We start from the raw sequence: 13,664 nt of genomic DNA on the forward strand, positions 1-13,664 counted from the left end.
CGAGGGGACATGGGCAGCCACGCCACGCCCTGAAGCAGCTGGGGACTCTGCCTTCAGGGAGCTTTCGTCGGCCGATAGAAGCGGCCTTGCAGCGAGGGGAGTGTGTGTGTGCACTCGCCCCGAGGCCGCTTCTACCGGCCGATCGAAGTGGCTGATGACTGCACTTGGGGAGCTTCCATCGCCTGAAAGAGACTGCCTAAAGGCGAGGGGACATGGGCAGCCACGCCACGCCCTGAAGCAGTTGGGGACTCTGCCTTCGGGGAGCTTTCATCGGCCAATAGAAGCGGCCTTGCAGCGAGGGGAGTGTGTGTGTGCACTCGCCCGAGGCCGCTTCACCGGCTGATCGAAGTGGCTGATGACTGCACTTGGGGAGCTTCCATCGCCTGAAAGAGACTGCCTAAAGGCGAGGGACATGGGCAGCCACGCCACGCCCTGAAGCAGCTGGGGACTCTGCCTTCAGGAGCTTTTCGGCTGATAGAAGCGGCCTTGCAGCGAGGGAGTGTGTGTGTGCACTCGCCCGAGGCCGCTTCTACTGGCCGATCGAAGTGGCTGATGACTGCACTTGGGGAGCTTCCATCGCCTGAAAGAGACTGCCTAAAGGCGAGGGACATGGGCAGCCACGCCACGCCCTGAAGCAGTTGGGGAGCTCTGCCTTCGGGGAGCTTTCATCGGCCAATAGAAGCGGCCTCGCGGCGAGGTATGTGCATATGGGCCGCTCTAGGTGGGGGAGGAAATTAAGTCACCCACGAAAAGACGGCCTAGCCATTTTTGGGGGGGTCAAAAAAAAATAAGGCCTGGCCTTATTTTGTGAGAAACACAGTAGAAAAGAACCTATTATGATTTCTGCTATATGTCAATGTCTTAATGTTAAGCCCCAAATATTTGAGGTTAATGTTACAGGTAAGTACAGTAAATATTATTTCACCCCGTCTTTCTACCTATAAGAAACTCATGAGGAGTACCAATTTAAAATAAAGAATTACAAGCCACTAGAATCATACCATCACAAAAATCTAGCAGGAGTGGACATTTTTAACTTCTTTCTTAAAAGCAGTAAGTTTAGAGTTAATTCATAAAGTGATGTATGTCCAGACATATGTAAAACATTCTGAACTTTGAAATATGCTTTGACCATATAAAAATATTCTATGTTCCTACATCCCTGAAAGTGTTACTTTAGTATTACAGCTACATTTTGAGATCAAAATTGCTGTCTCAAGATTAGTCTGGGAGAGACTGAGAAATCATTCAAAACCAAATCCAGCTCAAACTGTGGCAAACTGGATTGCAAGAAAACTGCTTTTCATAGGACAGAATGGCCCAAATTTTGCTCTTTTCTGTTCCAACAGCAAACTGCATTCTGAGAAGTGATGCCAAACTTTTTCCATTAAGTCAGACAGCTCTATGCTAAACCAGAAATAAATCCCAGACAGGTATTGCTACAATCTAAATAAATATATGGATTATTACATTATTTATATATGCACTTTCAAGTTAATGCCAAAACCATGAAATAACAAAATAATATACAAGAATGCATCCTATCATGGTGGTGTTTAGAATTATGATGAATATGCACTAAATTTCATTTATACAACCCATTTCTCCAATTAACTGAGTTCTAGCCCAATAGTACATACAGTAACTGAAGATGGTATAATACTTCGGCATATATTGAACTCAGTGTAAGCTGATTTGTAGCATGCCATCAACAAAACAAAATACATTTAAGTTCTGTTATGAATGCAAAATAGCACAGCCCATTGAGTAAATCATACAACATCTTAAAATATGTTGTTTAGGTCTGCAACACCTCACATGCTGTATATTTTTGTGGACAGATACATGTGGTCAGAGTATGTAGTCGAAATGCGTACTCATATAATGTACAAATGCCATCATCACCATTCCTTACCTCATATGACCAGACACACTGAGTACCACCAAATCGCCGAACACATCTGCCCACTTCCACGTCCTCATGAGTCGTGTACATCTCTTGAAGACATTCACCTATATGTGGTACCATCCTTCTGAGAACCTCACGACTGAAGATCATCCCAGGCCCGCCCATGCAGAAGTTCTCTCCTGGTTCAAGACCCAATTTTCCAAGTTCTTCTGTATTTCCTAGTCCTGTCTGTCCCAAATAAAGAGGTTTGCTGCTATTCAGTGATCGAAGGAACTCCTCCAATTTTTCACCTAAACAGAAAAAAATATCAAAAGATATTATTTACAGGACAAATATATCTTTTACATAAAGAATAATATATTTGCCTTTTACAGTGTTCTTTGTATAATGGGTCTTACTCCCAAGCAATGGGAATTACATTGCATCTTATTGTGTATTGAAAATCAGTTTTGTTAGCAGTATCACAGTCTGGTAAGGCCAACAGTACACAAACCCTTCTTTCATAAACATGTTTCATAAACGTGTCTTAAAACCATCTTCAATAATAATCTATTTACTCTTTGCATGTATTTCTCTCTTTTCATACAAACACATTTACATAAATTCATAATTTAGCACATATTTTTATTTGGATAAATTCAGAAGCGGAATGGTTTGGTTTGTCCCCTCTTAAGCAAGTTTCAAAGAACCAATTTTTCACTGATTAGTATGGAAAACCCGTATTTTGCTGTAGGCAGACACAGTACATGATATTCTTGAGAGGAATCCTGCCTAATTCCAGAGAAATGCATACAAGTGTTTTGAAGCTCAATTCCTTTAAATTCTTACTAAATTTAAAAATACAACTTTAAAATACAAAGGAAAAGAAAAATGCTTTTAATGGTTTGTCTTTGAAAAGAACTATATATTTGCAGGCAAAAGATAACTTAATGCTTCATATTACTCCTCTAAAGTACTATGATTGGAGATACTAGAACAAAGCTTTGTCTATGTTTAGAAAGGAGGCATATCAATCACTAAGCTCTACTCCCCTTCTATCCTGTTATTTTAGGGAGAAATCACAACATATAGTAGCAAATGGATGGTCTTTTATAGTTCTGCAATACAAACTCCACTAACCTACATAGAATTTAGGATCCTAATCAAATTTTTATCATTCCGCAGGGTTCCCTCTTCATTTCAGTGATCTAGCTATGCTCTGTTCAAAACATAAAGTATTACTTTGTATTACTTTGCAAAAAAATGATTTACATTCAACTATTTTAGTGGATGTCAGGCAAGTATCCAGAAGAGCTGGGATGTATTTATACAATAGATGCAGTAGAGGTTGTTTGATTAATTACTAGAAAGAATGATTTAGTTGTCTAGTTATCAAATTTACATTCTTGTCCAAAGTATACTTTTCTAAGAATTATAGAATCCTATATATTTATTCCAGGTAAGTAAATATAAAATTGTATGGGTAGTCTTCAACTTAAGACCATAACTGAGCCCAAAATTTCTGTTCAGTGAGATATTTATAAAGTGAGTTTTGATATTTGTTAAGTGAGTTTTTATGACCTTTCTTGCCACAGTTGTTAAGTGAATCACTGCAGTTGATAAGTTAGTCACCTGGGTAAGTGAATCTGGCCTCCCCATTGACTTTACTTGTCAGAAAGTCACAAAAGAGGATCACATGACCTCACGACACTGCAACCATCGTAAATATGAACTGGTTGCCAAGCATCTGAATTTGGATCACATGATCATGGGATGCTGCAATGGTTGTAACTGTGAAAAATTAGTTGTCACCTTTTTCAGAGCGGCTGTAACTTTGAACGGTCACTAAATGAACTGAAGTAGGTCGAGGACTATCTGTATTACAAGGCACAGTTTCAATGAGACATACTTGGTTAAAAAGCTAAATTAGTTGGAATTGGAATTTACAAAGCAACCTTATGAATTGAGACCTTTGATAAATATTACTGATACACCTTTAAAATTCTGAGGACCTGTCAATTGAGTTTACCCAGCAATTTAAAGACTATGCCAGAGCTGGTATTAAAATCTTTGAAATAAAGAGAAAATAAAAGTCACATCTGGCAATTTGCTATTTCAGAAACTATAAACCAGACTTGTACAACTTAATCCAGCTGCCTCCAGATGTGTACAATGCAATTCCCATCAATGGAGGTGATGGAAACAGTCGCTGAAAACATTTAAGAACACCACCACCTTGAAAAAGTCTTCCATAAACTTTTCTTTCTAATTCCACTTAAGTTTATTTATGTTGCATTCTAGTTATGGACAGAGAGAGTTAGCTAACAATTTATTACTTTATAATTTATTACTTTTATAAAGCAGTATAAAAGAATATTAAATAAAGTTGGAAAAAAACTTCGTAAATTACTTTGTACATCCTATTAATAGACTGTTTACATGTGGTATATTACACAAACAGTAATCTGGTTTATTTTGTGGCACTTCTAACTTTCCAAATCTAATTAAAGAATTATATCATTTATAATTATATATTCTGTCCCATTCACAGTTATCAATATCAATTAGAGAGGTCTTATATTCAATGTCTCACCTTGTCTATTCCCTGTCGCTCTCTCCACCCCACAACTTTCTCTGGGCCCTTCAATTTAGCACCCCCACTTACTTTGTAAAGCTTTCTGAAAATATAATTTAAATTAAAAGCATCGCTAGATTTTGTTTCCCCCTTTTCATTGATTTGAAGGTACACAGTGAAATTCTACAATATCAACAATGTGCTAAAAAGTTTGCGGGTGGAAATAACTTCAAATTACTACTAGATGGACCCAACAGTAGCAGGCTGTGTCTAAATATAATCCTTCTTAAAAAAAAATACCCTAACTGGTATGGTACATTATGGTCCCTTAGACCCAGATTTTGCAATAACTTGAAATCTATGAATATGTTTGCATGGCTATTGCCATTCTTCCATTAGATGATTCTGGACAAGGTGTGTATTCAAGCAACCTCCAAGAGTTGAACTCAAATCACAGCAGTCTTTTTGTAAAGGTGTACTTTTCGCAGCTTGTTTATAAGTCAGTTTTGACAAGCAGATAACAAGGGACTAGTGAATACAAAGAAGAGGGTTTCTCTACTTGCTCAGCTTTAGCAAATATTTAGCAGGTTCATGCAGAATTTCAGCAAGATTTGATCCCTCATAATTTTAAATATTTAGCAAGTACATGGACATTATGGAATACGTGGGCAGATGCTGCAGAGTTTTTCTATCTGCAAAAGGCAGGTTTTAAAGCTTTCAAGAAGTCCTGCCCTTTATCTATACCAACCGCAAGCCTCCTGGTGCTAGTTACCCTTTTCGGATCACACCACTGGTGCCCTCTGCACATGGTCACATCCATCTCATCTCTCTTTCGCCCAAGATAAAGGCACACTAACACACCTCTGGTTCTCACCTTTGATGTAGACATCGTCGTCCGCCCGCATGAACCACTCATAGGTGTCCAGGTAGTGGTCGTACATATACTTGAGCATCATGAAGGATTTCTTCTGCGGCGGATACGAATCGTCCACGCCGGGTAAAGCCACGACCGGCAGGGGCTGCTCCCCTTTTAGGCCGGGAGGAGGGACCGATCCTTCGCTAGAGAAGAACTCCACCCGGCCGGAGATGGAGCGCGCCCAGGTCCGCTGCGCTGCGAGCGCTCGGCTGCCCAGGTACTTCTGGGCGGTCATCACCCCGACGTAAAGGAAGTGCCGGGTTTTGGCACAGCCCGGGGTGCCCGCGTAGTCCCCGCTGCCGTTGTGGCTGCTGCCGTGGCGGCCAGCGCCGCCTTCTTCCTCCTCGTCCTCTTCCTGAGGATCTCTTCCAGCAGCTGCAACCGGGAGACTCTGCACCGGCCCATCGGCGGCGGGCGGCGGCGGCGGGGGCGGCCGGGGCTCCCGCTCCTTCTCCCACCGCCTGTGCCTACCGCCAGTGCCCCCCAAGCCGGCAGCCGTCACGGCCGGCTCCTCGGGTCGCAGCTGCCTCTTTCCTCCGGGCAGACCAGCCACGCGGCCATAGAAAGCACAGAGGTTATTGCTGCCGCCGCCGCCGCCGCCTCCACTCAGGGAGCCGCCGTGGCTGCCGCGCCTTTTCCTCTCGCTCAGCTCGACCACTTTGGGGGCGATGAGCCAGGAGGCGACAGTGAACCCCAAGACCAGCCCCAGGACGACACTCAGCCAGGGGCGCCGGGACCGCGCGGCCATGCTGGGAGCCACAGGATGGGGCGGTGGCGAGAGACCGAGAGCGAGCGAGCGAGCGAGGGTTCCGTCCCGCGAGGAGACGCCCACCGAGCTGCGGGTCCCGTCGCCGCCGCCGCCTTCTTTCCCTCCGCCTCTTTCTCGTCACGCTTCCCAGAGCCCGAGACCGCCTTTGCGAGTCCGCGAGGCGTGGTCGCTTCCCACCGCAGCACAGCCGCCGCCGCCGCCCTCGGCGGCAGAAGCTCCGGGCTGTGTTACTCCGAGTGGAAGTTCTCTCCGCGGGCAGCGGGATTAGCGAAACAGCTGCCCCCGCCCCTCCCCGGCGTCCAAGAAAGGCGCTTGCCCAGCCGCCCTCGGGCTCCGCGGGCAGCACCTTCCAGCCTTCGCGCCCCTCCCAGCGCCTCTGCCTCCTCCACACAAGAGCGGCGGAGCGAACGAGCTGTTGTGGCCGCCGTTGCTCTTAAACGAGGCTCCGCTCGCTGGTCGTCCCGCTCCTTCAGAGCCGCCGAGCGCGGCTTCCTGGCGCCGCGCTCCGGAGAGAGCTGCACTAACAGCACCGTTGATGCAACGGTGGCAAATAGCCGACCTGCCTGAAGGGCCTCCGGAAGGAAGATTCCCCACCCCCGGCCCTCGTTCTTCCCAGGAACTCCCCATAGTTTCTCCGAGTTTCGTGGCCGGTTATCCCTCACGAACTGGTCTCACACTTTTCCCCTCACTTTGTCGATGGAGATTTCTCCGTCATCCAGGTCATGGTTGTCCCAAAGGTGCTTTTTCAGGAGACAACTGCATTTCCTTGTTTTTTTCTTGGAAGGCATTTCGCTTCTCATCCCAGAAGCTTCTTCAGCTCTGACTGGATGGATGGTGACTGGATTTTCCAATCCTCCCATTCCCCACCATTCAGTCAGAGCTGAAGAAGCTTCTGGAATGAAAAGGGAAATGTCTTCAAAGAAGAAACAAGGAAACCCAGTTGTCTCCTGAAAAAAAGCACCTTTGGGTTTCCCTTCACTTGGTATCTGCATCCAGTTCTGGTCACCACCAGATATATAAAAGATATTGAAGAGAGTGCAGAGAAGAGCAACAAAAATGATTATTTGGCTGGAGGCTAAAGCAGTCAGGGATGGGTTGGGGGAATTGGGTATGGCTAGTGTCAGGAAGAGACCAGGGGTGATGTGAGAGCACTCTTCCAGCACTTGAGAGACTGCCACAGAGAAGAAGGGGGTCAATCTATTCTCCGAAGCACCTGAGGGCAGGACAAGAAGTAAGGTGGAAGATTCTTAAAAAAGAAATCCAACCTAGAATTTCCTCACCGTGAGAACAATTAATCAGTTGGAGAGCTTGCCTCCAAAAGTTGTGGGTGCTCTATCACTGGAGGTTTTCAAGAAGAAGTTGGGCAACTGTTTCTTCCGGAATGATGTAGGGTTTCCAGCTCAAGCAGGGGTTAGACTAGAAGACCTCAAAGGTCCCTTCCAACCTATTATTCTATGTCCTGTGTCTTGGTTCCCCAAGGTTGTGGGGAAGTCTTTAAGTCCCCTTCCAAACAGGTGCTGCACAGAATGCAGAATTGTATTGTAACAGAATGTAGGCATGTAAGACAGGACTGGTAGGAAGTCGGAAAAAATACTTGCTTAAATAGTAAGGTATTTTCCTTCTCAGCAACAGAAGAGGTAAAAGAGTGCAGGAAAGTCCCCCTTCCCATTAGCCCTCCGAGTTGCCTAGGTCAGAAAACAACACTGCAGGGGAAAAAAAATCAAGATCAGCTAACAGACTCTGGCAGGTTTGATTGATTTTTCTTTCTGCCCCTCTTACACCCCAATTAGGTAAGAAGGAATCATGCTAAGCCTCTTCCTAATGCTCTCTCCTTTCCCAGGGCTTAAGGAAGACTTCTGCACATTTAATTTTTCTATCAGTTTTTGAATATTGGAATTCTATAGTAAAGCCTTCTCCATGGCTTAACAGATAACAGATAATCAGAATGGGAAGGGACCTTATAGGTCATCTAGTCTAGCCCCCCGCCCAAGCGGGAGACCCTACACCATTTCTGACAAATGGCAGTTCTTGAAGGTCTCAAGTGATGGCACTCTCACAACTTCCAAGGCAATCTGTTCCATTGGTTGATTGTTCTCACTGATTGTTCTCACTGTCAGTTTCTCCTTATTTTCAGGTTAAATCTCTCCTTGTTCAGTTTCCATCCATTATTCCTTGTCTGGCCTACAGGCGCTTTAGAAAATAGCTTCATCCCATCCTCTCTCTGGCAGCCCCTCAAATATTAGAAGACCTCTATCATGTCTCCCCTGGTCCTTCTCTTTACTAGACTAGCCAAGCCCAGTTCCTGCAACCGTTCTTCATATGCCTTAGTCTCGAGGCCCCTAATCATCCTGGTTGCTCTTCTCTGCACTTTTTCTAGAATCTCAACATCTTTTTTATAATGTGGTGACCAAAACTGGATGCACTACTCTAGGCTCTAGGGACCATTTCTCACGTTTCACTAAAATGGTCTTCCCTCCTGAAACCAATAAAGCAATTTGTTTTGCAAAGCCCAATTGTTTTTATTTGGGCTTGTAGCCAAAGGTTAATGTTTTCATTTCTCACACTTGGAAGGCTGGTATCCCCAGCTTTCAATTTCACCCATGCTATCAGGGAACCATCTGGCAATGACAGCACAGCAGGTTTAGCCTTTTGTTAGAATTCACTCTGACAAATTAGGAAAGATGGCAAAGGGGTCTTCAACTTTCTAATGCTGTGAGTGTCTTCGCAGGTCTGGAGGCTTCGCAGGACTAGGGCTTTTAAAAAGTCACCTCTCTAATGATACTTGCCATCTCTTCCAGCCTTTCAAATCAATCCCAGTTATGGAGAAATGTCAGGTCCAGAAAGTCACTGGTCTTTCTTTACCTGCCAGGAAACCAAAAGTTTGAAAAAGTTGGTTCGTTCTCTTCATCTGTCTCCTCGTCCAGCCAGAAAAATTAGCTCCTGGAATTGTAAAAGTTGGGTAGACAAATTCAAAGAGATGACCAGAAGCAAATTTTCATGGCAGCAGAACAGCTCCTTCCTACTTGACTCCATGATCCTATATTGAAACCTGGGTCTAGTGCTCTTTTAAAAGCATACTGAGGCCAAGTTTAAAAATAGCCTCAGTCTGATTGGCATATTGGGGATTTGCACAATGAAGGGCACAGAGAGCAAGCTCATCCATCCCACCCATCTTCTGAGCTTGGAAACATCCAACCTAGCAGCTGACAGGGAACAGGAATATTGGGCCATGAAACAATGGAAAGAGAGCTGTCTCTCTCCTACTTTCTTTCATAATGTATGGTTGCTGCCATTAATTAACTTCTCTTCAGGCTGATGAAGGACTCTGAGTCAGGATCAGCTCCAGACATGGCATATGAAGACTCTGCCATTCAAGGCAAAATAACCAGTGTTGGCTGGGGAATTCTGGGCATTGAAGTTCAGGAATCTTGCCAAAGTTGAGATCCACTGGCCTAAACTGTTCAATAATGTCACAATGATCCCATTCCTAGGATCAGCAACAGAAGGATCAATGAAGCATATCAGATTGTATCTATAGGAAAGCTGTCATGGCTTATTGCCTGCTTAAAAGAAGAATCAATATTTGAAAACTGGAGAAGCTAAGGCTTACAGCTGCTTCAGTATGAATTAGACATGAGACAATATCATGACTTGGTGATAAGTTGGGCAGCCTTAAAAAAAAGAGGATTGCTGGGATATGTTTGTGCTATTGGGCTATTGTTAGGTGCTAGTGAGAAAAGACTGAAAAGCTACCAGAAAGTAAAAAGGCATGAAGAGCTCTAACAATAAAATATGATTGGAGGATTGCTGAAAGCAGCAAAACCAAACATAAGCTCTGACTTGGAAACATGAATATTAGAATTGTCTATTCATTGGCACATTCATATGATAATCTAGACAATGGGAAACATAATATTGATTTCATGCTGCTTTTATTGCCAAGGCATCCCATAGATTTTCTTTCCAGGTTTTGAAAGAGGGCTGGGTTTTGAAAGGTTTTGGAAGAGGGCTGGGAAAGTCAAGTTCAAGTGTCCCATTTATAGCACATTTCACCATAGCCCTGCCACTATCTCTCAGCCATGAAAGGAGAATTCCCATGTATTATTCTACCTTAAACTCTCAGTGTACTGATCGGATATAAACACAATCACTACAGAATTCAATGCAGAAGGCTAATTATCGGGATTCATTGAAAAGAGAGGAGCTGTAACCCAATTCTAGTGCTGATATGCTCCTTGGGCTACTAGTGCATCGTCATTAACATAATGCCCTTGCTTATACCTTTTTTTAAAAGTAGCCACAAATTACAGAGAATAAAGGGGTAGTGACATCCAGAACATATAACAAGGATATCAAAAACATAGCATGCACTCAATGACATTATTGTACAGGTGCCAGAATGTACAGAATGAAGTACTTTGTGTCACATGGTCTGGCAGTACATCCCTTTCAGAATTTATGTTTACCTAGCATAAAATAATGTCATTTGAATTTCGATTATAGCACTAGTAGCTATTCATAGTCTAAGAGCTTACCTTGGATGTTAGAACGGAATGACAGCTCTACTGGAATAGATGGAGCTGTGCCCTCTGATAAATGCTTTGTTTTCTACAAGCCACCAATCTTAATTAGCTTTGTATCATTTGAAAGAAGTAAGGCTAAAGCATATTTTAAGAGAAAAGGCAGAGTACTTAGGAAGTCTTTAAAAACCACAATAAGCTCTGCCAGGAAGCTTGTTGCAACTTGAATTTTCCTTGCACATTTATTTGCATGTATTTTAGATTCTCAGAACAGTAATGGACAGATCAAGAGTAACGGCACCACCTTGTGAAGTAACATTGTGTTTGCAAGAGATGTTTTCTGGATGCAGATGGGCCAGTGTGCTATAATTCAGTCCTTTTTGTTTAGGAAGTTTTAAAAGAAAAAGGCATTGTATTACTATGTTTTATGAAGTTAGACAGGAAATCTAAATTAGAGTGCCTGAAGACATTAACTGGTATTTGTTGTTCCTTTGCAAAAATGGCAAATTAGCCAACACAGATTAAGAAAAACATTAACAAGCTTTTAGGAATGGGATTTCTTCCAAGAGATCTCTCTCTAGCAGTAATATAAAAACTCCTGCTGGGAGATTCCTTGGCAAGGATACCTGAAATGAATCAAGCACTCCATACAAATGGAATTTTTGGGGAACAAACAAACAGGATTGCCAAAAACCAGTTCTATCTTTATTCACCTGTTGTAATGCATCTTGTACATTTCTTCATATCCCAGCTTATATTTTTGCTTGCTTTTTCTGACTTACCATTATTATTAACAAACAGTTTAAACGCTTCGTGCTCAACGTATTGCATCTGGTCTCAGTAAATGTTACAGGCAAAAAGATTCAGTCTTCTCTCTCTGCCTCAAATTACCTTCTAACTTTGACCATTAGCAACATACACATTTATTTTGTTGATGAATGCTTAAGCCAAGGATTAATTTCAGGCAAGGTATCATGAAATAACAGTTTAGGCACAGATTCAGTTCTGCATTTTATATATATGCTAAAGAAAATTTAAAAAAAAATCAGGAGAAAGAACTCTAGGGTGGAAGGTTAATTTACAGACTACTATCAAATTGAAGATAGTTATGGAGAGCTGTCAATGAAGCCACACTATGTTTCATGAAGTTCATTAGTACATAGCACCTACATTTGACTTGAGACAATGATGTTGTTTTTCATATCCCCTAGAAATACAAGGTGTTCGCTAGAATTTTCTCCAGGAGAAGTGGCAAAGAACAACACGCAGGAATAATTAGATGCAAATTGAAAAGAAAAGCTGCTACTCAAACTCAGGTATTGTTAATGGTTTTGTAGAGTCAACCAAGCTTAACATCTGATCAAATTATTTTGTAGTTTCTGTAATATGAACAAATAATAATATGAAAAGGACTCTTCTAAAAGCTATTATTACAATAGATGTATGCATAATCGGAAAGCAGTGTGAAGATTTCCCATTAAGAGAAAATTATGATAATTAAAAACAGGTAGTCTTTGACTTATGACCATAACTTAGCTCAGAATTATGGTTGTATGTCATAGAGGTTGTTAAACAAAGAAGCCACATGTTCATCTCATTAAATGACCACAAACCTGGCTGTCCCTGTTGCAATCATAAGCAGCCATGTGGATCATTGATTTCTTGAGATCATGGAGGCCTGGGCCAGGCCTAAATTGCAGCACCTCCATAGCTCACAAGGAGAAGTAGCTGATCTATTGTAAATCCGAGAATTGCAGCTACTTCCCCAATATGGCATCCATTTCCAGGATGGCACTACATGTGGCTTCTGTATAGTGCATTGCACTTCTTGCATAGTGCATTGGCTGCTTTCCCTTGGCAAAGGTGATCTTTGGAAATGTAAGTGGAGCGAGGCAGTGGAAACCCAATAAGGTACGAAACAAACTAAGGCCAGGGGTACATAGCTGTGGGGTGGAGTTGGCCAGAGGACCCACAAGATGGGGAGAAAGGCAGGTGAGAGCAACAGCCTTGAGCTGGACATAAGGCTAGGTGGATTGCCAAGCACTCAGGTTTTTTCAGGCCCTAACTTTGGGTACAGGTCATTCGTCTCTTCATTCAGCACTGTCATACTTTCAAATGATTGTTAAACCAATGGTCATAAGTTAAAAACTATTTGTTCATGAGCAGAACCATTGTAGACTATGTTCACTGTAGATGGGTGATCAGTTTAAATATCCATTTCAGATTATTCAAATATTTAATTTTCAGAACATGTTAATATTTTCCTGATCTCTTTGTTTTGCTCTGTAGCCTAAGCTATTCTGTTTCAGAAAATACTACAGTACTTTCAGGTCCAGATCAAAACAGAGCATCAAAAACCTAACCACTAGATGGCAATAAAGAACTTTCTTATTTCTTTTCATGACTTCTTGGTACAAGCTGATTTAAAGGCAATCCCTTTGAATTATTGCAACCGCTATATATAAGGAAGTATTGATAAAATTAATTTTAAAATCCTACTAGTAATTCATAGTAGATTAAAAACAAAGCTCTAATCATTATGTAAAATTAAGCTTTATCCATATTTACTAATGAAATTTACTTTTGAATCCAAAGTGAGATTTCCCCCTGTGGATGTCCGTAAAACAGGTAGGGCATGTAGTGTATTAGATAATTGTTATAGATGGATTAAGCATGCTAGGATTGTTACTTAGCTATCTTGGGCTACCCTTGTATGATATAATAATCCTTAGAGATTCCACTGACTAGTGTATTATTTTTTTGCTATGCAAGAAGACACAACCTTGTGATGGCTGAGGCATCAAGAAAAAAGAAGCAAAATATTACAAAGTTTGATAATAATTAAATAATGCTTTAGGATATTGTCTAATCTAGAATTCTGAAAAGCATTTAAAAGGGAAGAGGTTTTATATTTAAGAAAGGACCTGCAATTGCTATCTCCAAAGAACATTAGAGATGCTATTATCACTATTAGTTAAAAGGAAATGTGAATAAAC

At 42.2% G+C, this 13,664-nt stretch overlaps 1 protein-coding gene across 1 annotated transcript in view; it reads right to left on the reverse strand.

Moving 5' to 3' along the window:
- CHSY3 (chondroitin sulfate synthase 3) overlaps window positions 1–6,253 on the reverse strand; it is a 56,140-nt gene extending 49,887 nt beyond the window's left edge. The window contains exons 1-2 of the mRNA XM_026703974.2: window positions 5,338–6,253; window positions 1,916–2,199 (exon numbers count right to left, since the gene is read on the reverse strand). Coding sequence (XP_026559759.1) covers window positions 1,916–2,199; window positions 5,338–6,127 — 1,074 coding nt within the window. The 5' untranslated portion in view covers window positions 6,128–6,253. The remainder of the gene's footprint in view (window positions 1–1,915; window positions 2,200–5,337) is intronic.
- Between the last annotated feature and the right edge of the window lie 7,411 nt (window positions 6,254–13,664).

Source organism: Pseudonaja textilis, chromosome 2, assembly GCF_049901715.1.
Source record: "Pseudonaja textilis isolate UNSWEBS1 chromosome 2, rPseTex1.2, whole genome shotgun sequence".
Classification (NCBI taxonomy): domain Eukaryota; kingdom Metazoa; phylum Chordata; class Lepidosauria; order Squamata; family Elapidae; genus Pseudonaja; species Pseudonaja textilis.